General features: G+C 64.9%; 2 protein-coding genes across 4 annotated transcripts; one reads left to right on the top strand and one right to left on the bottom strand.

The window, feature by feature from the left end:
• Nucleotides 1–112: 112 nt before the first annotated feature.
• On the bottom strand, nt 113–6,405 carry ADAMTSL5 (ADAMTS like 5). 2 transcript variants are annotated; one of them, XM_045087632.1, is made up of 13 exons: nt 6,330–6,405; nt 5,143–5,453; nt 4,692–4,887; nt 4,495–4,586; nt 4,211–4,271; nt 3,955–4,063; nt 2,741–2,868; nt 2,378–2,489; nt 1,943–2,029; nt 1,640–1,803; nt 1,303–1,501; nt 1,153–1,224; nt 113–876 (listed from the first exon to the last, which is right to left on the bottom strand). In XM_045087632.1, exons 2-13 carry the CDS (start codon nt 5,196–5,198, stop codon nt 575–577), a joined length of 1,578 nt encoding a protein of 525 aa, XP_044943567.1. In that variant the 5' UTR covers nt 5,199–5,453; nt 6,330–6,405; the 3' UTR covers nt 113–574. The 2 variants fall into 2 exon arrangements, with proteins under 2 accessions (XP_044943567.1, XP_044943574.1); XM_045087639.1 differs by having other exon boundaries at nt 1,303–1,489.
• Nucleotides 6,406–14,621: 8,216 nt separating this feature from the next.
• Nucleotides 14,622–21,609, top strand: PLK5 (polo like kinase 5 (inactive)). Of its 2 annotated transcripts, XM_045087619.1 has the most exons (15): nt 14,622–14,788; nt 15,418–15,531; nt 15,669–15,785; nt 16,219–16,348; nt 16,449–16,536; nt 16,638–16,733; nt 17,047–17,245; nt 17,358–17,484; nt 17,599–17,675; nt 17,838–17,922; nt 18,197–18,274; nt 19,235–19,391; nt 20,253–20,382; nt 20,478–20,588; nt 21,263–21,609. In XM_045087619.1, exons 1-15 carry the CDS (start codon nt 14,681–14,683, stop codon nt 21,446–21,448), a joined length of 1,803 nt encoding a protein of 600 aa, XP_044943554.1. In that variant the 5' UTR covers nt 14,622–14,680; the 3' UTR covers nt 21,449–21,609. The 2 variants fall into 2 exon arrangements, with proteins under 2 accessions (XP_044943554.1, XP_044943558.1); XM_045087623.1 differs by lacking the exon at nt 17,838–17,922 and having other exon boundaries at nt 21,263–21,370.
• The last annotated feature ends 930 nt before the right edge of the window (nt 21,610–22,539 follow it).

The following is a 22,539-nucleotide window of genomic DNA, read 5'->3' as shown; positions in this document are numbered from 1 at the left end:
TCAGTCTGTGGAGTGTGCGGCTCCCTCTGCCTACTACTCTGCCTCCTTGTGCTTTCTCTCTGTCAAATAAATAAAATAATTTTTATAAATAAATAAATAAATAAATAAAAGCTTAAAAAATAAAATAAAAGCTTTAAGAGAGAAAGAGGGAAGGAGAGAAAGAAACCCAGCCAGAACTACTAAGGCCCTCAAGATTATCTCTGGGCTTGCTGGTAGCCAGGAAATCGGGAAGCGGGGACATTATAGTTTTGTCAGACATGTCTTCTGGGGTGTGGGCCTGTTTGTTAGAGCGTCTTTGACTATACACAGCCTATGTGTGTCCGCGAGAAGAGAAAGCACAGGGCGTCAGGTCGTTAAACAGCAGCGAGCTTCCTGGTAGCAAGGGCAGGAGAGGAAACATGTATTACGACGTCTTCCTTTGGGCCTTGCTTGTTTGTGACAGTGTCTCCAAGAACGTGTGTGTGAGGCAAAGGGAATCAAAGCAGACACACAGTTTCGAGGTGTGAGATAGCTTCTGGCTTCCTGGTCCGGCGTGTCTGTCTTGCCGCACGCAGCAGCGGCCTTGTCGAGGGGCTCAGCGGGGGCAGTGGCGCGCGGCCAGGCGCACACGGCTGTCCTCTGCGGGGCTCCAGGCACGGGCATAGCCCGTGTGGGGCAGCAGCAGTCGGTCTTGAGTGCCGTCTGGGCTGATGAGGCGCTGGGCAGCCAGCAGGTACTCGCGGTGGAGGTCCAGCCGGGGGCAGGGGCAGCGACCCAGGGCCCACACGTACTCGAGGGCTCGCAGCGGCGAGCGGTTCTTGTAGATGAGCTGCACTTGAACCTCGTAGCGGGTCTCCTGGGCCTGATGCCGGCGGCTCAGCACTCGGGCCCTGAACACTGCGGGCAGGGCCACGTGGAGGCTGGCGGGACGCTCTCCCCGGGCGCCCATCCACCCGCACCCCACTGCCAGAGAAAGGAACTGGGCTTGGATGGGGCACTGGAGGGGCTCGGGTCAGGCGAGGTCAGGGATCAATGAGAAGTCAAAGGGCAGATTAAGGCAAAGGGTCAGAAGGGGTCAAGTTGGAGTCAGGTCAGGGAGTCAAGGGTCAGCAGGACGAGTCAAGTTCGGGTCAATTAGGAGGCAGGTGAGGGTTGGGGTTAGGAGTCTCTCACCGAAGTCACTCCCGCAATAGTGGAGCAGCCGGTGGGCGCGACCTCGGGTGTCAGGGCAGGGTGCGCAGGGGTCTGCGGGGGGGGGGGTGGTACCGTAAGGGGCACAGGCCTCCCTCCCGGCTTGCTCCCTCCCTGGCCCTGCCACCTCACCTGGGGCGGGGGTTGGGATCCGTGGGACAGAGGTAGCTGGGGCTGCTGGGAGCTCCGAGGGCTGCCGGTCCACCGCCCCAGGCTGCTGTTGCCGCAGAGACCAGCCCAAGGCCTGCGCCTGGGCCTGGAAGGGGCTGTAGCGCTCCCGAGGGAGCCAGAACTCGAACTCGATGCCGGGGTTGGGCTCCTGCAGGAGGATCTGGAGGGGTGTCACACTAGGGAGCGGAGCACGGACCTCGGGCTGGGCTTCCCCTCTCCGCCCCCCGCCCCCCCCCCCCCGCCTGTAACCCAACCATCCCCTACATCTCCCCCACCCCCCGCGGAAGTTGGCTCGCACCTGCAGGAGCAGGTCTTGGGAGGTGGGCCCAGCCGCACTCAGCATCTCCTCTGGCCCTGCCTCGCGGGTGTAGACCACACGGGTGCCCGCCGCCTCGTAGGTCCCGGGTGGGCTGACCGCCCAGTTCCCGTTGAGCACGTAGCGCCCGTCGCCCCCCATCAGCGCTGCAAGGGAAAGGTCAGCCCGGGCTCCCGGACCGGCTCCTCCGCCTCCCGAGCCGGCGTCCTCAGCCGCAGGCCTCGGGCTACCCCCACTGCTCCCAGGCGGCCAGCAGGGCGCTTCCCCCCTTGGACCCCGCGATACCCAGGTGGTTGCGGCTCCGGTGGGCTACACGGATGTGTCTGGCACCCTCGGGGATCAGGGTCACGTTCCAGTACCCTGCGAAGGCACCTGGGTGGGAGGAAAGGAGGGGGTTGGGGCGTAGGTGGGAGCGTATTTGAGGGACGATTTGAGGATTAAATGAGATACTGCGGTAAGAAGGTATGAGGGGGTCCTGGTAGCCCCAAACGATGGGTTAGCTTTTGGAGTTAGGGTTATTCTCGCTTAAGTACAGCAGGGAAAGAGTTAGAACCCCATCTGCTCCGGGAAGGGCGGGGCCATCTGGGAATAACCAATCAGAATGAAGAGCGAGAGGGGGCTGGGCCACAGGCTGCCGAATCAGCTCGGGACTTCGCTTCCGGCCCGAGGCTCGTTAAAGGGACCGCTCGGGTTAGCGGGGAGGACGGAGCGGGCGGTCACCGGAGTCTCGGAACACGCGCTGCACCAGAAGGCACGACTCGTTGGCGCCGCCGCAGCGGCCGCAGTGGTCTTCGCGGGCGTCCGAGCCCAGCAAACCGTCACAGCCGGCGCTCTACAGGGGCGGAGAGGACGAGCGCGGCTTCACCCACCGCCCCCTGCCTCTGTCCGTCCTGGGGGTTGGGGGTCCGTCCTGGGGGCGGGGTCCGTGGGTAAAGGGGCGGACTCTGGAGCCTAGGGGTGGGTGGGACCTGGAGAGGGGGCGGGGATTAGGGAAGACGGAGGGACCTGGGACTGAACGGGATGGTGCCGAGGTCAGGGCTGGGGTGTGAGAGGGGGGCTTTGCGGGGTCCCGCGAGGCCTTACGAGGCAGCGGCCAGCCACGCAGAGCCCCTGCGTCCCCGGGCTGCAGGGCGTGCCGTCCAGGACGCGGCCGAAGCTGTGGTAGAAGGCGTGGCCCTCGGCCAGGCAGTTGAGGTCGCACTGGTTGGGCGCTGGGGGCGGGAGGAATGCGGGGCCCTGGAGTACCTCGTACCGCGGTCGGGTCCCAGCCTCCTCCTCCTCAGGCAGATGAGGCTCACAGACTCAGCCAAAGCCGCACATGGAGGCTGAGGCAGAGCCAGGGCACGAATCTAGGCATTCCGCCCCCAGCCCCCCGGGGCCGGCCCGGACAAGCATTCTGATGTCCCGCGCGTGCTCATTCATTCAGGTGAGGCCCTCGGGTTAGGGGGTCCATACCGCTTATCCACTGCTAACACCCTTACCCATTTTTCATTCATTCTTTAGTTCCACCAACACAGACAACCTAGGACCTTCCCAACACTGTTCCAGGCTCTCGCATACAGCCGTGGGCAGAGGCCACTCAGCATTGGGTCCTGCACCCAGTATGTGCCCAACAGAAAGAGTTCACTGTGGACTGAATTCTGTGTAGCCTGGGTGTGTCGCTGGCCCTCCCAGGACTCAGTTTCCCCCCTGCCTGGCAGTGGGGCCGAACGGGCAGCCCTGATCCCTGCTCCTCCTGGCCTCCTGCCCCGCCCTGAGCCTGGCTGGCAGACCCTGCCTAGGACAGAGCCCGAACTGGCCTTGGCAGGCCTCTGCGGGGGTGGGATCACAGCAAATTTCCTCTAATTCTTAGGGGGGAAAAGCCCAGCCCCCCCAAATCCCCCAGAGTTCGACGGATGGAACGTTCTCCATATCTGTGTCTGCTTCCACTATGTCTAGAGCTGCCTGTTTCCCTGAAATCTGGAGGCGTGCTGCCCCGGGCACACAGTTATGTAACTTGCTGCCTTCAGCTAAATGCAGTAACATTTCCTGCTACTGGGATAAGTTTGAGAACTCTTGGCCTCCGGATACAGCTCCAAGTAAATCCTCAGCCTGGCACTCAACCCTGAGCAGGACAGTCCCTGCCTTCCCCTGCTCCTATTTCACAGGTCACGGTGAACCCCCGCCCCTGCGTCGCTTGAACTCCTACATGCCCTTCAAAGCCCCAGTGCTCTCTTCCCGCAGTCCTCCAGGCCTCCTGCTTTCTTAGCAGCCCCTCTCCCTGCCTCTTCTGGACAACAGGAGGGTAGGCGACTCACCACCATAGAAGGGCACCCACTGGTAAGTCTTCTGGCTGCCAAGGACAGGGTGACCATTGTAGATGGCACACTGGAGGTCTCGGAAGGGAATGGCCCCTAGGGGACAGTCCTGAGGACAAACAGAGGTCCGAGGCTGGGGGAGCCCCAGGGGAGCCTAGAGAACCTGGCAGGCTGGCACGTGCATCTGGGGGCCCAACCCGGGAGACGGAAGGTCTTGGAGGCCCAGCTGAGGGTCTGGGAGGGGGACACCACTCACTGGCAAACGGCAGAGACGGTACTCATGGGAGTCTCCCCAGCACGGCTCTTCCCCAGGGAACCTACAAGGAGCAAGATAGCCCGAGTGTGCTCAGGACCCCCAGTAACCTTCTCTCCAGAGCTGGCCCGACCCCCCCTTTGGCCTGGCCAACCCCACCCACATTCCAGTTGGATCAGTGGGATTAAAAGGCACAGCATGTGTGGGCAGGCTGAGGGTGCGGCCAGGAGTTGGGCGGGACCCCCCCTCACCCCACCCCACCGGCCATACCCCAGCTGGGCGCTCACCAGACACAGCGCCTGCTGCGCACGGAGAGACCCCGCCCACAGGAGCTGGAACAGCGACTCCAGGAACCCCACGGGGTCCACTCACCTGGACCCTACTTGGGGAGGGAGAGGCACCATCAGCCTGGAGAGGAGCCTGGTGGCCCCCAGACCACGGCCAGGTCTCTAAGTCCACTGGCTGCCTGGAATGCCCCGCTTACCTGAGCACTGCCTCCTAAACCACAGTTCAGGAAGGTCCACAGCAGAAGGAGGTTCTGGAGGGGGCGGGGCGTGGGGGGGCACCGAGGCCGCTGCCGTGGGGGCGCCAGCAGGCCAGGGTCTGAACCCCAGCTCTGCCCCAACTGGCTGTGTGATTTGGGGCAATAATTTAACCTCTCTGGGCCTCTGTTTTCATCTCTGAAAAGTAGGGTAATAACAGAGCCCCCGTTACAGAAAAGTTTCAGGGGTCCATCGAATCGGGTCAGAAAGACGGGAGACACAGAGCTTGGTAGCCGAGAGGCCGAGCTCAGAGAATGTCATCTTTTATTCTTACTGTGTCGTCTCTTAATGTACACAGTAGGTGCTCAATCTGTCCGATCATTCCAGGACAGTGCATGGGTGTCTCCAGGGTTGGGGCCCCATCACCGCTCACCCCACCGTCATCGTTTCTACCTTCCTGTGTGGCCAAAGGCCAGCCACTCTGCTTCCCTGGGCCTCAGTTTCCCCATCCGTGCCAGGAGGACTGGCTGGACTTAGTCCAGGGCTCTAGGAGGGACTTTGCAGAGGTGCGGCTGGTGGGGACCGGGTGAGGGCCCGAGTCCCTGGCAGAAGCTGGACCTGGGCCTCCAGGGCCACCTCAGCTCCCAGACCCACAGCAGCAGGGAGCCCCTGGGTTGAGGGATAACAAGGGGGTGACCTGGCCCCAGTCCAGTCGCCAACTCGTGACCTCATGTGCAGACGCTGTGGGCCCCACCAAGGGCGGCCTGCAGAGGGAAAGGGGCCGCTGATGAGGATGGCTCAGGAAAAAAGGGAGGCATTTAGGGGGCAGACTTTGCCCCCCCGGGCCTCAGTTTCCCCATCTGTCCGGGGAAAGATGAAATCACTTGCCGTCTGTACCCTCATGACCGTGACATTGCCGGACAAAGGGGGAGGGAAGTGGCCACCTTGTGCGTCCTTTCTCAGGCCACGGCCAGGCTGCCTGGTGGTCAGCAGAGCCCAGAGGACGCGAAGGACAGCTGGAGGTCTCCAGCCCCGAGGTCCTGGGCACGGGTCCTGTACCAGCGTACCAGCGGAGCCTTTGCCCCCTGGAGCCCCAGTTTCCCCAGTTCTCAGGCCCTGGCTCTGACAGTCCTGCCTGGACATCAGGGACTGGGGTCCACAGTGGGTCCAGGAGCTGAGAACCTTGGGGGCCACTGGGCAGGTCCCCTTCTCTGCCCAGAGCTGTGCAGCAGCTGCGTGTCTGCCCCTCTCTGAACCCAGAGCCCTAGCTGGCTGGGAAGAAGTTTGCTGGAGGGCAAGAGGGCTTGGCCTTCGGACACCCCCTCCTCCCCGCACACACTCTGCTCGGGCTTGAGGGGTGGGGGTCTGGGGGGGGGACCGAGGGGCTAGAAGCACCACCCTTCTACTCCCCAGAGACCCCCCCCCCAGGCAATCGCACCTCGTTCTGGCGGCACTCCTGAGGGCAAGTGGGATCCCAGGGCGAGTCACGCCTCTTAGGCCTCAGTTTCCCCAGGAGGAAGTGGTGATGAGCTTTCTCCCACCCTGGGGACTGCTGCCAGGCCAGCCCCTAGCCGGACCGGGCCCTGGGACGGGGAGGAGACGCGGGCCGGCGTAGTGGGAGGATAGGCAGAGGGACTTACCGGCTACGTAGAGCCCAGGCGGCACGTCCTGGTTCCCCGGGCGGCCCCAGGACGAGCGGAAGCGGCGGGGCCCGCGGGGAGGGGCGGGGGGAGCCAGGGGCGGGGGGGGGGGAGCCAGGGGCAGCCCCTCCCACCCGGCCTCCCAGGGCGCGCCCAGGCCGGGGTCCGCGGGGACGGTAGCCCCGTGCGCCCTCGCGCGGCCGTTGCGCGCCTCGGCGCGGGTCTACGGCAGGGGATTGCCCCGGAGCCGCGGCCTGGTGTTCCAGCGTCCATATGCTGGTGACCTTGGAAAGGCCAGGGCGGGGGAGCCGTGCGGGAACTGGCCGCCCCTTCCCCCCCACCCCGGGGCTGCTATTCCGGGCTCCGCGCTCAGGGCCAGAGAATGTGCGAGAACCGAGGTGGCCCTGCCATGGTTCCCGGAGTCCGGGCCGCTGCCTCTTTCCACCGACGCCCAGATAGCCTCCCTGCGAGAGTCCCCTTTCCCGGCCAGTACCCCTCTCCCCTGGTCCTCCCCCCAGCCCTCCCTCAAGGTCATCCTACTGAGGAACCCCTCTCCCCTGGGTTGTAGCCCTGGGGGTCCCCCTCCAGGTCCCGGCCACCCCCAGAGCAGAGCCCCAACGCACTGGGAGAGGCTCAGCTCCAGAGGCCAGGTGAGGGGGATGGAGACCCCCCCTTCCACCCCTGCCAGGAGCATTCCGGGGCACTGCTGTCACCGCAGGCCGCGCCCCACCCTGCCTCCCAACCTCCCTGCCTGGCCTCGGGCTGCAAGGAGTGGCTTTGCAGCCAGACCGGGGCCCAGAGGATCCCTCTCCCCGAGACAGTCGCCCTCTCCCTAGAATGTCCGTTTTCCCGCTCAGGCAGTGGGGTGGGCAGGGTTCTTCACCCAGATGCCCCCAAGTGGACCTCAGCTCTTTTGAGGACCGGCAAAGAGGGAGTTCCCCAGGGCTCCCCACCGACCCGCCCTTTGCCAGCTTGGCTTCTGAGCCGCGGGGCCGTGCCCACGCAGGCAAGCAGGAGGCACCTTCTGCTCTCCCCACCCCGCGCTGGCTCCTTGCTGCCCACTGTGATGGCTCCCTGATGGGGACCCAGGGGACGAGGAGTGGACTGCTCCTCTGGTCCCTAGGTCCGCGCATGGCCCGATCCTCCTGGAAGCCTGCTGAGGGGTGTCTAGCCCCGACCACGGGGAGAGGGTTACCAGTCCAGCTCTGTCTGCCTTCCCGCCCGCAGCAGCTCAGGGGAAGGCCCCTCAATGCCACTGAGGCACGCAGACTTCACTGAGCACCTACTGTGTGCAAGGACAGCGGTGGAGCAGCTCACCAGGCTGGGGGAGGCGGCCCCGGGACGGTAGAGGCCCTTTGGATGGGGACACTCAGAGGCAGTAGCCCAGGCCCGCCGCAGATGGGGCTGCGGGTCCGCAAGGCCCTCGCGGATGAGGCGATCGCCATGAGGAGGAGGGCGAAGCCCCAGATGCAAGGGTAAGAGACAGTCAGGGGTCAGAGTGGAGACAGGCCGAGGAATGGGAGCCATGGGAGGTGGGAAAGCCGCAGCTGGCTGCCCGGGGGGTGAGGTGGGGGGTGGGGTGGGGCGGGCAGCGAAGAGGCGGCAGGCGGAGGCGGGGGTGGGGGGGTGAGGAGCCCCGGGCAGCTCCCCGCTGTTGGGGAGCAGAGCACAGAGGACCTCCATGGGGGGTGGCCTTGGGCCGGTGTGGTAGGAGGCAGCTGGTGGCCGGAGCTGTGGCAGGGCGGCAGGAGGCCCCGGGGATGCCCGCAGGTCGCTCCTGGGGGGTCTGCGGTGAGCGGTCTGTGGGCCCGCGGGGAGAGGCGGGGAGCGCAGGGGCCGTGTCCGGGGCAGAGAGACGGGTGGGTGTCCTGACACACGGGGGTGTCCAGAGTGTGGTGTGAGTGTGGAGGGAGTGGACACCGAGTACCAGGGGCGGGGACGGGGGCGCAGTGCGTGGGGTCCCAGAGGCCTAGGGAGGTTGGGCTTCAGGAGGAGGGAGAGCGGGCCGGTGGCCAGCACTGACAGAGGCAGTCTGGGACCCTGAGGAGGCTCAGCCTGGTTGGACAGGGACCGAGAAAGGGCAGCAGGAGCGAGGGTGGAGGCTGCAAGGCCAGGCGGCCGCTGCTGAGCACCAGCTGTGTACTGGCCCGCGCGCCTGGGCCTGGGGCATCCGAAGAGATCAGGCTTGGCTCAGGGGCGCCACCAAGTGGACAGTCTCCTTCCCTCCGCTGCGCCTCACTCCCCGGGCCCCAGTCCAAAGAGCTCTCTGCGCGCAGGGTTTGCATACAGCCGGGGCCGCGTCCTACACAGATGCATTCAGCAGACGCTTACCTCTGCAGGGAGTGTACACAGTAGACACGGCGCCCTGCAGGGACCGCATGTAGTAGTCTGAGCCTTCCAAGGAGTGCATCCAGCAGGCGCTGTGGTCTGCAGTGTGTACAGAGTCACTGCACACTGCCAGGAGGGTATGCAGCAGGTGCTGTGGCCTGCAGGGAGTGCATACAGCAGGCACTGTACAGTGCAGTGAGTAAACTACAGCAGGCACGAGTGCTGTAGAAAGTGCATACAGCAGGCGCTGTGGCCTGCAGGGAGGGGACACAGCAGGTGCTGGGGCCTGCATGGGGTCCTCGCGCCTGTGGGGACAGAGCTTGTCGTGGCGGATGGGAATGGGGGGGAAGGTCTGGTGTCCTGGGCCCTGCCGCCTCACCCCTTTGGCCTCGGGCCCCCGTCTCCTGCCCTGTCCCCTGTCCTCTGGCCGCAGCTGAGCTGGACTCAGCAGACTCGCAGAGAAGGAGGCCGAGTGCTCAGCTCGTGGACCGCGCAGGTGGAGGGCGCGCAGGAGGGTCGCTCTGCAAATGTGGCAGCGTCTCGGCCCCGCCCCCACCCTCCTGGGCCCTGGCTTAGACCCCCAACAGGGGGTCAGTGCGGTCCCCTACCCTAAGCTCTAGCCCGGACCGTCCCTGAGGGGACATCCGTCCACACGGTCCCTGTGGATGCGCTGTCAACTGGGCTCCTGCCGCCTCTGTCGTCTTGCGGCCTTGGGGCTCAGGGAACACCCACGAGGAGATCCCGTGGCCTCAGCATGTCCCCCCAACCCCCAACTCCCTGTGGACTCCTGTGATGCCTCAGGACCTGGCCACGTGGTCCCCGAGATACTTCAGCCTCCTGAGGAGACCGGATCGGGGTGGGGGGCTCTGACGCTCCAACCCCCCACCCCAGAACCCGGGGTCTCCGGAGCTGCCCAGAGAGGAATCCTCACTCCCACTTTGTAGGGTCACTGGGGACCCCCAGGACCCGGGGGGCCTGAGAAAGTCTTCTCCCCACATCTGAACGGCCGTCCCGAATTCCTTCATGGAGGGGGTTGTGGGGGGCACCTGCTGGAGCTGGGGACACTCCAGGCAGGACCCGGAGGAGGAGGAGAGGGTGTGAGGGAGAGGGGGGCAGGGGCACAGCACGAGCAAAGGCCTGGTGGCTGGAGGCCCAGGTGAGGACGGGGCGGGAGCTGGGGGCGCTCCCTGCACACGGCCGGTCATCTCAGGTACACGGGGCGGTGGAAACGTCAAGAAATTTCAGCGTGACATGGTGCCATTTACAGAGAGACGGAGGTGTGTTCTGTAAAATCGGGCGGGAAGTGGAGGGGACAGCTCGCATGTGCCCCACAAGGGTCCTGGGGTGACTGACTGACTGCCTTATAGGTTCTTTGTGAATTTCTTTTTTTTTTTCTTTTTTTAAAGACTTTATTTATATGACAGACAGAGATCACAAGTAGGCAGAGAGTCAGGCAGAGAGGGAGGAAGCAGGCTCCCAGCTGAGCAGAGAGCCCGACGGGGGGCTCGATCCCAGGACCCTGAGACCATGACCTGAGCCAAAGGGAGACGCTTAACCCACTGAGCCCCCCCAGGCGCCCCTGAACTCCGCATTTTATATGGATTTTACCGTGTGTGTTTTTAGCTAATTTCCTTGTTTCTGTTCCAGGATCTCCCATGACATTGAGCTATTTTTCTCACAATTGGTAAAAAGACCCAGGCAGATGAAACGCAGATTAGTTCCATGGAAATCTGGCCGGGGTGATGCTGGCGCTGCCCTGCGCACACAGCCAGCGCCAGTGGTGTCCCTGGAGAGGAGTCAGAGTAGGGTCCCCGCCTGGAGCGGCGGCACCCACTCGGGACGCTGAGGAGGTCCCCTCTGCAGGCAGGCTTATATGAGGCCACCCAGCAAGTCAGCACCTATGGGAAACACAGCCGGGACAAGCCCAGACCTGCGTCTGCATGTGGCGTACCCAGTCTGGTGGGATGGAAACCAGCAGACCTGCCGGGGATCGACATAATTTCAGGTTGTGAGGGGCAGCAGAGGCAATCGCAGGGCGGAGGTGGCCTCCTGGACAAGGATGGCCCTTGCCTAGGTCCTTGAAGAGGAGAAAGGGAGGCTGGCAGGAGACTCAGGGATGCAGAGCATCATGAGCAGAGAGAAGGGCATGTGCAAAGGCCCTGAGGTCGGTATGGGATCTTGGACCAGCAGAGAGGCCAGGGTGGCTGGACTGGGGTGAGTGAGGGGGTGAGAGTGGACGGCCATGGGAGCGAATCCGCATTCATTTGTTTGAATGTGATTTGGTTCTGGAAGTCTTGAACTTCCTGCCCTTGGGTCCGCAGCTCCCAGACACCCCCTGGTTGTCTGAGTCTCCAAGGGCCCAAGCACTCGGTGTCCCCTGATCTGGCCAGGGGGTTGATGCTCCCCTTATCCTCCTCTTGGGTAGACAGTCCTGAGGAATGTTGTGCGCCGTTGCTTAGGGACCCACAGGGGCTCCCCGGGCCCACCCTGCCCCATGCCCCTTCCTTCCCAGCCCTCACTCCTGCTCTGCACCAAACCCTTGCTTCAGGCTCTGTTTTTGGCAGAGCTCAGAGGGAGATATGGGTGGAGAGACGAGCCTCCCACTTCAGTGTCCTGCTGGTCTGCACCATGTCACCAAAAGGGAGTGAAGATAAGGGACATGTCCTGAGACCCACGCCGCTGGCCCTGGGCGCAGCGAGAGAAGGAAGAACAGCCACAAAGGGTGCTGACGAGGTAGAAGGCAGGGCAGGGAGGAGCCCGCAGAGCGGCGTTGGGAAGGACAGCAGAGGACAGCACTTCTGGAAGGAGCCAGCAAGCACACAGGGCTGGGAGAGGCAAGGGGCCAAGGTTGGTCCTGGGGTGATGGGGGGACACGACTAGCCGCCCCCGCCATGCTGAGCTGGTCTGGAAGCAGCGCGTGGCGGCAGTCACGGGGTTTCCGGAGTGTGGTGGCTGCTGCGCTCCCAGCTGTCCCCGGGGAGCTGCCAGGTGAGGGGACAGGTCACCAACGCAGGTATGGAGGAGTCCGCGGTGTTCCAGAGGCCGGGAGGCCGGGAAGGGGCTCAGAGCCTCCCGCTCCCGCTCCCCGTCCTTCCCGAAGGGGCGACTGTGCCACCCGCACGCCCACAGGCGAGCCCCACGCATGGTCCCGCGGGCCTCCCCAGGGAGGACTCCTGGAGTGTCCCCGCTGGGGCCGGGCTCAGCAGCCACTTCCCCACCTGCACAGGTATTTTGAGAGAAGCTTCCCAGCATTTCTCCCAGGAAATGTGCTGAGTCTGGGGAGTTACCTCAGGTCAGTGAAGGGAGAGACGGAGGGAAAGCGAGCCTGTGGCCCGTAGCCTGGGGCTCGGGCGCGGCTCCGGGCGGCACGCGGTGGGTGGCCAGGCCAGGTGCCAGCCCAAGAGACCACCCCGCCTCTGGAACCCGGGCACGGGTCGGCCCGGGAGCGTCCGGCATCTCGCCGAGCCCCTCGGCCATACCACCGCCCTTCGCCGGCCGGGCAAACGGCCTCAGTTTACCCGTCCGGAAAATTGGAGGAATTGTTACGCTCCTAGCGCAGTGATTTCTTTTGGGGGAGGACGGGGAAGCTGATGTGGCCGCTGTCCGTTGTCGTTGTAGTAAGCACAGCACAAATTCACCACTCAGCCGTCTCAGAGCGCACGGCTCAGCAGCGGGAAGCACACTTGCCCGGTCCTGCCACCACGCCCACCCTCCGTCTCCAGAACCTTCCATCTCCCCACACGGAGACTCTGTCCCCACGAAGCTCGGACTCCCCGTCCCTGCCCCAGCCCCGGCTCCCACCCCCTCCTCTCCTGTCCGTGTGGACGGGACTCCTCTGGGGCCCTCCTGGGAGTGGGGTCCTGCGGGACAGGTCCTTCTGGGTCTGACTCCTCTCCCTGAGCCCCGTGTCCGCCGGGTCCCTCCGCGTCATGGCAGGGGTTAGGGTCCCCACCCTTCCTGAGGCTGGACCGTGTTCCCGCGTGGGGACGGACCGAGCCGTGTGATGTGCCGTTGTATGTCAGTGCGCACTGGGGGTGTCCGTCCGCTTTCTGGCTGTTGTGAATTATACTGCTGTGGACATTGTGGTTTTTGTTCTATTGGAAGTTGTTTTCCATTCTAGAGTGGTTAGGGAGAGGGTCCTCGCTGAGGGGCAGCCTGACAACGGGACGTCTCCCTGGTCCTGTGGTAGACGCTCAGCCAGGAAAAAACAACGGGCGGCCGGGACACTGGGCAGAGCAGGGGTCTGTGCTGCTGACAGGCTGGCTGTGAGGCCCCCAGCCAGGACCTTATAGGGGTCCCCTGGGCTCCACCACCTGCCCCTGTCAGAGCTCCCAGAGCCCTGGGAAGAAGGGTCCAGAAGCCCAGGGGGGTGGTATGGGGGTGTGGACAGTGGCTCTGGACTCCGGGTGGGACTCAGCCACTTGCAGTCCAGCGACCCCCAGCTTCAATACGCCTTCCTGCGTCTCAGTTTTCCCATCTGTAAAGTGGAACAGCACCCACCCAGGGAGAGGCTGCTGCGCACCTCTGGAGGCCACCCAGACTCAGGCTGTGGTTCAGTCCGGTGATCTCCTGGCAGTCATTCCAGGGGGGCCAGAAGTGTCCGTCTTGGGCGTGCAGGGCCCGGTGCAGGTCCCACACGCTGACAAGGATGCCTGAGTTAACGCACAGAGGGAGGGTGCAGCTGAGAGCCAGCAGGCAGCGGGGTGACGGTGATGTGATGGCCCAGGCCCGTGACCCCCACCCCACCTCTTGCCACACAGCTCCTGGTCTCCGTTAGCAGGGAACTCGGGCTCCCGGCTGCAGCCAGCTGCCCCCACGGGTGCCCCAGAATCCCCGACCCTGTTGCTGAGGCTGGTCCCCCACAAAGGTACCAGAGTCTTGCTCTCTGCCCTGCCCTGGGGGCCCCGAGAGGCCCCCATGCCCTGGGTGCTCCTGCTTGACACACCAGCTGGACATGTGACCACTCAGAAGGTGTTTCCCGTCCCTGGCAGCATGACCGGGCCAGATTCTGAAATCTGGTCTCTGGAAAATTCCAAGGCCTGATTCCAGCCACAGGGAGCCCGGCTAACCCCCTCCACTCCTCATGTTATATAACATTCGGGGATTAATACTGTGACACCGAGAAGCCGCTGCTGGGATTCAGATCGAGCACGGACCCTTCCTGGCTGCGGAAGCCACAGTCTCCCTTGGCCTCAGTGTGCTCACCTGTGAAATGGGGACGAGGCTAGTCCCTGTGCCCCAGAACTGATGTCAGGGTGGCATGGGAACACCAGCAGCTGGGAACTGAGTCTGGGCTGTGGCTCCCGGGAGGGTCCAGGACAGCCCGCCAGTGCTTTCATCGCACGGCCCCTCTGGCCATCCAGGCCAGAGATCACACAATCACCTCCGTCCTGCGGTCCCCAGATTCTGCTACTTCCCGCGGCCCAGCGCCTGCATACATGACACCCCCAAACCCCAGCCGCGCCCCTCCTCGCCTCCTGCGCTGGGCCTCACTCCCTTCCCGAGCAGCCCGGGCGCTAGAGGTTCCGGTCTTCTTTCTCTGTCCTCTGGATCCGGCCACGACTCCCCAGTGCCACGAGAGCCCTGTCAGGCCCCCGCCCCTACTCGCCTCTCCCTCGGAGGCCTCTGAGAGAAGGGGACAAGCTCTCTGACCTCAGTTTCCCTCTCGGGGAAATGGGCACGTTGACACTTCACAGCAGGGCAGGAGGCGCAGGATCCGAAGAGCGAGCCGGGCCGGGCGCGCCGCGTTGGCGCAGGGCGGGCGCGCGGCGGGGCGAGCTCCGCTGTCACTGGAACACCTGCCCGCCGGGTGTCCCTGCCCGCCCACGCCCGCCGCCCGCCCGCCGCGCACACCTGCCCCCTCTAGCGCCGGGCCCCGCCCCCAGCGCCGGGCCCCGCCCCGCCCCGCCCCCTCAGCCAATAAGACGCGCCCCAGCGGCGCGCAACCCCCAGAGCCGCGGCGAGGGGGTCGGCGGGAGGCTGCGCCAGTCCCGGCGCCGAGCGCCCGCGGGGTCCCCGGCGGCATGGAGGCCGGGCCGCGGCGGCGGCGCACTTGCCGCCCGCCGGTCTCCGCCTTCCTGCGCGACCCGAGCTCGGGGCGCGTCTACAGGCGCGGGAAGCTGATCGGCGAGGTGCGGACCCGGCTCCGCGAGTCCGCGGGAGGGTCTCCGGCGGCGGGGAGGGGCGTGCGCGCGCGATCTCGAGCCCCGGCGAGCAGTGTGCGCCCCGAGGCTGGACTTCTGCGAGCCCGTGGGTGTGTGTCGGCGCGACTCTGGGGTCTGGTGCCCGCTGGCGCGGTCGGGCGCCCGGGTCTGTGTAGTGCCCGTCGCACAGTGTACCTTGTGCGGCGGGAGCCGGTCTTCGGCGCCCTGCGCTGTGCCCATGGGTTGTGCGTCCAGGGGTGCGGGCGCGCACTCGCGTGTTACAGGTATCCGACCTTTGTAGAAACTCCGTCGGGCTGTCTCCAGGTCCGTATCGGAACGCGCTCTCCGTCTCCGCGCTTTCCGGGTCCGGGAGTGGAACTGCGTCGTGTGTCCACGCACTGGCTGTATTGTGGTCCGGCGGCTGGATGTATCCGGAGATGGATACGTCTGTGCGTGTGCCTGCGTCTTCCCTGTGTTCATGCGGTCATGAGTGAGGGTGTGAGGGTGTGAGCTGTGTGTCCGTGCATCTCGTGCGTGTGTGTATGAGGAGGCCTGGCTACCTGTCTGCACCCCTGTGCCCACGCGGCGGCTGAGCGGGCGCATCCCCCTCCACGCAGGGCGCCTTCAGCCGCTGCTACAAGCTGGTGGACATGTCCACCAGTGCCGTGTTTGCCCTCAAGGTGGTGCCTCGCGCCGGGGGTGCGGCCGGGCGACTGCGTCCCCACGGCAAGGTAGGCCCCAGTCCTTCCATGCCCCGGGGGCTCCACACTTCGCAGGGGGTCCCCAGAGAGGTCCCTGCCCTGGGGGATGGGGTTATGCCCTGGGCCGGAGTACGATGGGGCGTGGACACGTGGGGCCGTGGCTGCAGGTGGAACGCGAGATCGCCCTGCACAGCCGCCTGAAACACCGCAACATCGTGGCCCTCCACGGACACTTTGCTGACCGAGAGCACGTGTACCTGGTGCTGGAGTACTGTGGCCGCCAGGTGCCCCAGGGGCTGGGCGGAGAGGGAGCCCCCCCCCCCGGTCTTCAGTGCTCACGGGACAGCCCCCCCCCCCCCCCCGTCTGCTGTGCGTATCTGTGGCCGCCCCTATGTCTCTCCGTACTTACCTGTCCCCGCCCGGTCCGCACCAGGCCCATCTGTGCTCATCATACACACCCGTGCCCATCTCCTCTTCATCTGTGGCCATAGGGACCACCTTGCCCCCCCTGAGCCCACCTTAGCCCTCCTGAGCACACGGGGGGTCACCTGCGCCCGGCATGTACCCACTGTGGGTTCCTCTCGGAGACTCCGGGCCCGATCAGACTCCCCCCGCGGCCGCCTGGGCCCGCCTCCTGTACTTCTGCGGGGCTCATCCGAGCTCACCTGTGTTACCTGTGTCCCTGCCGCTGCCGCGGCCGCCCGCGGGCACCCGCAGTCGCTGGCGCACGTCCTGGAGGCGCGGCGGACTCTGACGGAGCCGGAGGTGCGCTACTACCTGCGCGGCCTGGTCAGCGGCCTGCGCTACCTGCACCAGCGGCGGATCGTGCACCGCGACCTGAAGCCCAGTGAGCGGGGTCGAGCGCAGGGGGGAGGCCGGGGGCGGGGCCGGGGAGCTGGGGGCGGGGCTTCCGCCCTCACCGACTGCGGGCCGGCTTCCTCTGGCAGGTAACTTCTTCCTGAACAAGAACATGGTGGTAAAGATTGGAGACCTCGGGCTGGCTGCCAGGGTGGGGCCGGGGGGCCACTGCCACCGGTAAGTGAGAGGCTCTGGACGGTCCCTCTGCGGAGGCACAAGTGGGACCCGCTTGGCATGGGGGCCCCAGCCTTCCTGAGCCCGCCATTATCCCCTCGTAGAGTGCTCTGCGGGACCCCAAACTTTCTGGCCCCAGAGGTCATCGCCAGGAATGGGCACTCCTGCCAGTCAGACATCTGGGCTCTTGGCTGCGTCATGTGAGTGGGTGTGGGGAGCCCCTGGGCGTGGGGAGAGGGGCAGGAGCACCCCCGCAGGGCCAGGTACTGACAGGTGGAAGCTTAGGGACAGGAGGCCGGATGGGGGACAGGCAGGTGTGAGCCTAGGACAGATGCGGACAGGTGTGTGCAGCTGTAGGGCGGGTATGGGAAGGTGGACGCAGAGCCTGTCCAGAGGCGGGGAGTTCGGGCAGGGATGGCCAGGTGTGCACAGGTCGGGGTGCGCCAACCTCGGACCCACAGATCAGATCCAAGTGGGCACTCAGCTTCCTGCCTCCCCCGCCCCCGGGGTCAGGTACACAGTGCTGACCGGTACCCCTCCCTTCACGGGGGCTCCCCTGTCGGAGATGTACCAGAACATCCGGGACGGCCACTACCCCGAGCCGGCCCACCTGTCACCCAATGCCCGCCGCCTCATCGCCCGCCTGCTGGCGCCCGACCCGGCCGAGCGGCCCAGTCTGGACCACCTGCTCCAGGACGACTTCTTCACACAAGTGTGTGCTGTTCCCCAGCGGGGCCCGCCGGGCGTCGGGGGTGGGGTGGGGGTGGGCGGCGAGGCCCGGGAGCCGGGCGGCCCGCACGGACCCCCGGCACCCCGCTCCTTAGGGCTTCACTCCGGACCGGCTGCCAGCCCACTCCTGCCACAGCGCACCCCTCTTCACCGCGCCCCAGCCTCTGGGCCGGCTCTTCCGGAAGGTGGGCCGCCTGCTGCTGACCCAGTGCCGGCCGCCCCGTGAGTAGCGCCCCTGCCCGCCCCTCCCTGCGGCGGGGTGGACGTGGGAGGCAGATGCCTTCTGCTGCGTGGGCCCAGGCTCTGCCCCCCCGAAACCCCACATGCTTCCCTCAGGCCCCTTCACCCCCAGCGAGGCGTCAGGTGCGGTAGGAGGTGCTTCAGATCCGGACTCCGTGGGGTGCGGCCGCGAGGTGAGCACTCAGGGCAGGGCACGTGGGGAGGCAGGCGACCTGGGCAGAGGGAGAAGTTGGGGGACGCGATCTTCAGGTGAGCAGCGGGGAGACCCTCACCCGCCTTAGGCCTCTCCTGGGGGCCAGGCCTGCTTCCCCTCACCCTGGCTGCTGCTTCCCCAGGCCTCCCTGTTGGACAGAGGGGCTCTCCACCCCGAGGTCCCCGTCCACCTACTCACCCAAGGGACCCTCAGGAGTGACCCAGCGGGTGAGCGGACACTCCATCCCAGGCCCTTCCCGGGCCGCGGGTGCTGGTGGGGAGAGAGAGTGTGGAGGTCAGGGCAACCACTGGGCCTTGCCCGGGCTGGGACCCCTCTCCGGGCTTCAACTTTCCCACCTGTGAAATGGGGGCGTTGGCCAGAACGCTTCCGGGTCTTAAATAAGATGTTCCCAGACTCTGTAGTTTGGGGCAGAGCTGGTGGGAGGGGCCCCTCACGGCGGGCGACAGACAGGTCCGCCCCTGCAGAGATCTGTCTCCTCAGGGCCAAAACGGAGGCAGAAGCAGGAGGTCGAGGCGGCCATCAGAAACCTGTCCCTCTGCCTGGACCGTGGCCCCCCAGGTAGGAACCCAGCCCGGCCCATAGGGGCCACCTGTCCCTTAACATCCCAAGAAAAGTGCCCAGCTCTGCCCAGGGGCCCCTGGGTATTTCTGGGGCTCCCCTGGGGGGTAGAGCTCAGGGAGGCTTCACGCACACGGACACCCATCCTGCATCCCAGGGTCTGGGAACCCCCAGCCCCCCATGTCTTGCCCCTCCTGGGTCACTGTCCCAGGAGCCTTTCCTTTTTTTTTTTTTTTTTTTTTAGCTTCATTTATTTACTTACTTGACAGAGAGAATGATCACAAGGAGGCAGAGAGGCAGAGAGAGAGAGGAGGAAGCAGGCTCCCCGCTGAGCAGGGAGCCCGATGCGGGGCTCGATCCCAGGACCCCGGGATCATGACCTGAGCTGAAGGCAGAGGCTTAACCCCCTGAGCCACCCAGGCACCCCGAGCCTCTCCTTTCTTGTAGGACCCAGGTTCTTCTTACTCTTCTGTTCTTGTAGCACAGGAAGACCCTGGACACTGAGGCTCTTTCCTCAGCTGGAACCAACGCTGAATGACTCAGAAATCTTAAAGAAACAGTGAAAGACACTTGAGATTTACAGCGAAGGCAGCCTGAGAGTTCTGCCTGCCGCTCCCGCAGCTTCCCTGGCCGCTGGGTTGCCGGTTTTTTCCGCCAGTGCCCCTTTTGCTCTCCCAGGATCCGACCCAGGATTCCAGAGGCCACTGATCGATTTGCTTTTAACACACTTTTTTTTTTTAATGCAATCCCACAAAGCCTGCGGGGTTGGAGCGTTCCCCATGGTTCCGAAGGGCTCCTCTCCAGAGGCGGCTGGGACTCCCCAGCCCCTTGTCCCTCTCCCTGCAAGGCAAGGCTGGGCTCCCTGCCCCCTGGACTTGGCTCTCCATCTTCCGCGTCGCCACTGTTCCGTCCCCAGGCCTCCCGGACCTCTTGCTCAGTTCACTTCATTTTTATGCCCAGCCACGCAGGAACCCCCAGGGGAGCAGCGGCCCACCCTCTGGGCCCCCAAGTGGGTGGATTATTTCAGCAAGTACGGCTTCGGCTATCACCTGTCGGACGGGGGCAGCGGTGTCCTGCTTCGGGACGGCACACACATGGCCCTGCGCCCCCCAGGGGAGTAAGTCACGGGCCTCCTGCCCAGCTCCCCATCTTTCTTCAATCATTCCTCAAGTATTTGTTAAAGTAGCACCTACTGTGCACGCCCGTGGGCACTCACTGCCTGCTGGAGGGGGAAACAGTGCTACGCCAATAACTCAGCTGATTCTAGGAGGCAGTTTTCTGGAGCAGATGGTCTGGGTGAGGGGGCAGACTCGGGGGCTGCAGGGTAAGGGCTGTGAAGGGCCTTTCTGAGGAGGTGACATTCAGGCGAGACAGGAAGGGTGAGAAGGAGCCATCAGGAACAGCATGGGAGGCACAGGGAACAGCATGTGCAAAGCTTCGGACATGGGACCCAGCCTGGTGGGTGTGAGGAACCGAGTGACGTGGAGACACAGGGGGGATGTGAAGTCAGTGGCCCGGAAAGCTGCTGTGGCCGTTGGAACAGGAAGGATGGGTCCAGGTCACACTTTCCATGTGACCTGGTTGGCAGGAGAGACCCAGGGAGCCAGCAGGTGGGTGGTTGGACTAGTCAGGCGGGGAGTGGCCATGGCCTGGGGTGGTGGCCTCGGAGGAATGCCGCGGGGTTGGAATCTGGACCGCGGGGTTGGAATCTGGAAGGTCGGAGCAGATACTAGGCCAGATGGGAAGGTGGCAAAGGCATGGGTTTGGGGCAGGCCGGGATCTCAGGACGGACACGGCTCCAGGGGCCGGAGTTCTGGGGAAGGGCTGGGGCTAGAGGTAAGGACAGAGGTGGGTCAGTGCGGAGCTGGTCTCCAAACCCCCATCCCAGGGGCGTGGCTGGCGGGAAGGCGTCCTCGGGCACCAAGTGGTCCCCGGTAGAGGCTGAGACATAGGCACCGCCCTGTATCCCACTCCCCAGCCGAGTGTGCTATGTGCCTGGCCGGGGGAAGCTGGAAACCTTCGCCGCCAGGGACGTGCCCAGCCCGCTGGGCGCCAAGCTGGCCGTCCTCCGGCTGTTTACCCGCTGTATGCAGCAGCGGCTGCGAGAGGTAAGGGCCTGGCAGGGCCGAGTGGGGCTGGGCAAGTGGGGACAGCCCCTGGCTGGCCGGGAGAGCCAGAGCCACAGGGCTGGGTCTGTCTGCAGGAGGGGGCCCGGCCCACGCCCACCCCGCCCGCGGCCCCAGGCCTCTGCCTGCTGCGCTTCCTGGCCTCGGAGCGGGCTTTGCTGCTGCTGTTCAGTGACGGGACGCTGCAGGTGAGCGTGAGGCGCCTGCGTCCTCTGGGCTGTGCCGGTCCCCTCTGCGGCGGGGTCGGGGGCACAGACAGCTGGCTTCGTGGGGCTGGGGATATGGACCTCTAAGTACAAAATATGCAAAATCAGAAAGGTTTCGGTCTTGGCAGAACATCCCCCGGGCCGTCCCCATGGGGCAACCCTTCGCAGCCACCCAAATGTCATTTCGGAGGACAATCGTGTCTAGACTGAGGTTTGCCCCGGGCAGTCCTGGTGGTCGCTGACCGAGCGCAGCCAGGCCTGGCCCAGACTTCAGAAGCAGTGGTGTACAATGCTTTCCTTGTTACCCCAAAACATTATTACTCTGTTACAGTAAAACCTCCCTCTGTCCAGATTAGAACAGGGCTAGCACCCTTGCCCTGAGCCGGACTGGGTCTCAGCTGGAGAGGACGTCCGCCGGGGAAGCTGGGTTACCCAGGCCGCAGGGTTCGGGGTGGCCCTGGGCAGGAGAAGCCCGTCTCGGCCCCCTTTCCCCGTGGGTACAGTGGAGCCCTCGGCCCTGGCTCCCTGAGCTCCTGGGGGGTGGGGCAGCGCTGAGACCCAGGTCAGGGGGTCCGCCTGTCCTGCTCCCTGGAGCGCCGGGCTGGGGGTGGGGGTGGGGGCCCCTCTTCCTGACCCCGCTGCCTCACCCCTGGCAGATAAGCGGCAGTGGCGACCGGACTCACCTGGTGCTGGGTGGCGGGGGCGACGAGCTGCGGCTCACGGTCTGGGAAGGCAGCCGGCCCGGCGCCCCTGACCCCCCGGACGCCCTGCAGAGCCCCAGCCCCGCCCTGGCTGCCCGACCACTCCTTGTGCACGCCCTGCACATGCTGCGGAGCGTCTAGGATCCCCCAGCAAGGGGACCGGCCCCTTGGCTCCAACCCCGGAGCCCCCGGGGGCCGCCCCGGGACCGTGGGAGGTCAGGGACCTTGCCTTGGGTCGTGACTAGGCAACCCAGACTTCTGTTTGGTTTTGTTCTTTTATCATTAAAGAAAAGTGGACTGTCTCGCGGGCTGTCTGCCTCTGTGGTGGGGTCTGACACGCTTCGGGGAGGTGACCCTTCGGACCGGCAGGCTCTGAACCCACTGCCGCTCGTGGCAGACAGATGGGCCAGATCTCGGCCAGTGCCCAGGTACCCCGATGTCTGCGGGGCTGGAGAGAGACCCTGCTTCAGAGAGAGAAACCGAAGAATTTGCAGGCCTGAGGCTACATTTCACAAAGCACGTTTCCTTTATAATCAGAGAAAAAGGCAACAAAGATGCAAACAGACAGTTTTGGGAGAAGCAGGGTATCCGGTGCCCGCGCAGGGCCTCACACACAGTGTGACAATGACACACTGTCCCTGTCATTGTCCCTCTGCTGGGGCCCACGCCCTGCCCGTCAGGAGAAAGGCCCCACCCGGTGGGGGAGAGGGGAGGCGCTCCGACAGAGCTGCAGTACCACGTGATGCCTGTCGCCGCCCCGCTGAGGACCGCACGTCCCCTGGGCACACCTGCGGCGGGCGGGGGGCGGGCAGCTGGCGGTGCGATGTGACCACCTCGGGCCAGAATGAGAACTTGGGCGCTGGATGCCCTCCAAACAGGGCTTTTCCTCTTCGCCGACTTACTCTCAATTCCAAAAGTAAAGCGTGGACGAGCTTTATTCGCGACAAACCGTACGTGGACAGAGCCACAACCTTCGTGGGGAGGTCACAGGGTCACCGGGCTCTGTTTACTCATGCTTGTGTTCCCCTGGAAAGCGAGGATGCGGTCAGTGTGACCTTGCTTTTCCCCTCAGCCTGCGTGTGTTTCCGCGCCGGTGTGTAAAGGTCGGCCTCTGAGCTTCCAGGGCAAGGACAGCCTGAAGGTCACGGCCGGGCGGCGGCAGAGGGCGCCGGGGCGTGGGCCGGGGAGGTCGCAGGCTTTGGTGTGGCCTGACAGGGGACGAGAGATTGTTT

Source organism: Mustela putorius, unplaced genomic scaffold (genome assembly GCF_011764305.1).
Source record: "Mustela putorius furo isolate JIRA1106 unplaced genomic scaffold, ASM1176430v1.1 tig00000095_pilon_pilon_pilon, whole genome shotgun sequence".
Lineage (NCBI taxonomy): Eukaryota > Metazoa > Chordata > Mammalia > Carnivora > Mustelidae > Mustela > Mustela putorius.
Note: the sequence above shows the minus strand (reverse complement) of the source record. Positions and strands in the feature narration are given on the sequence as shown.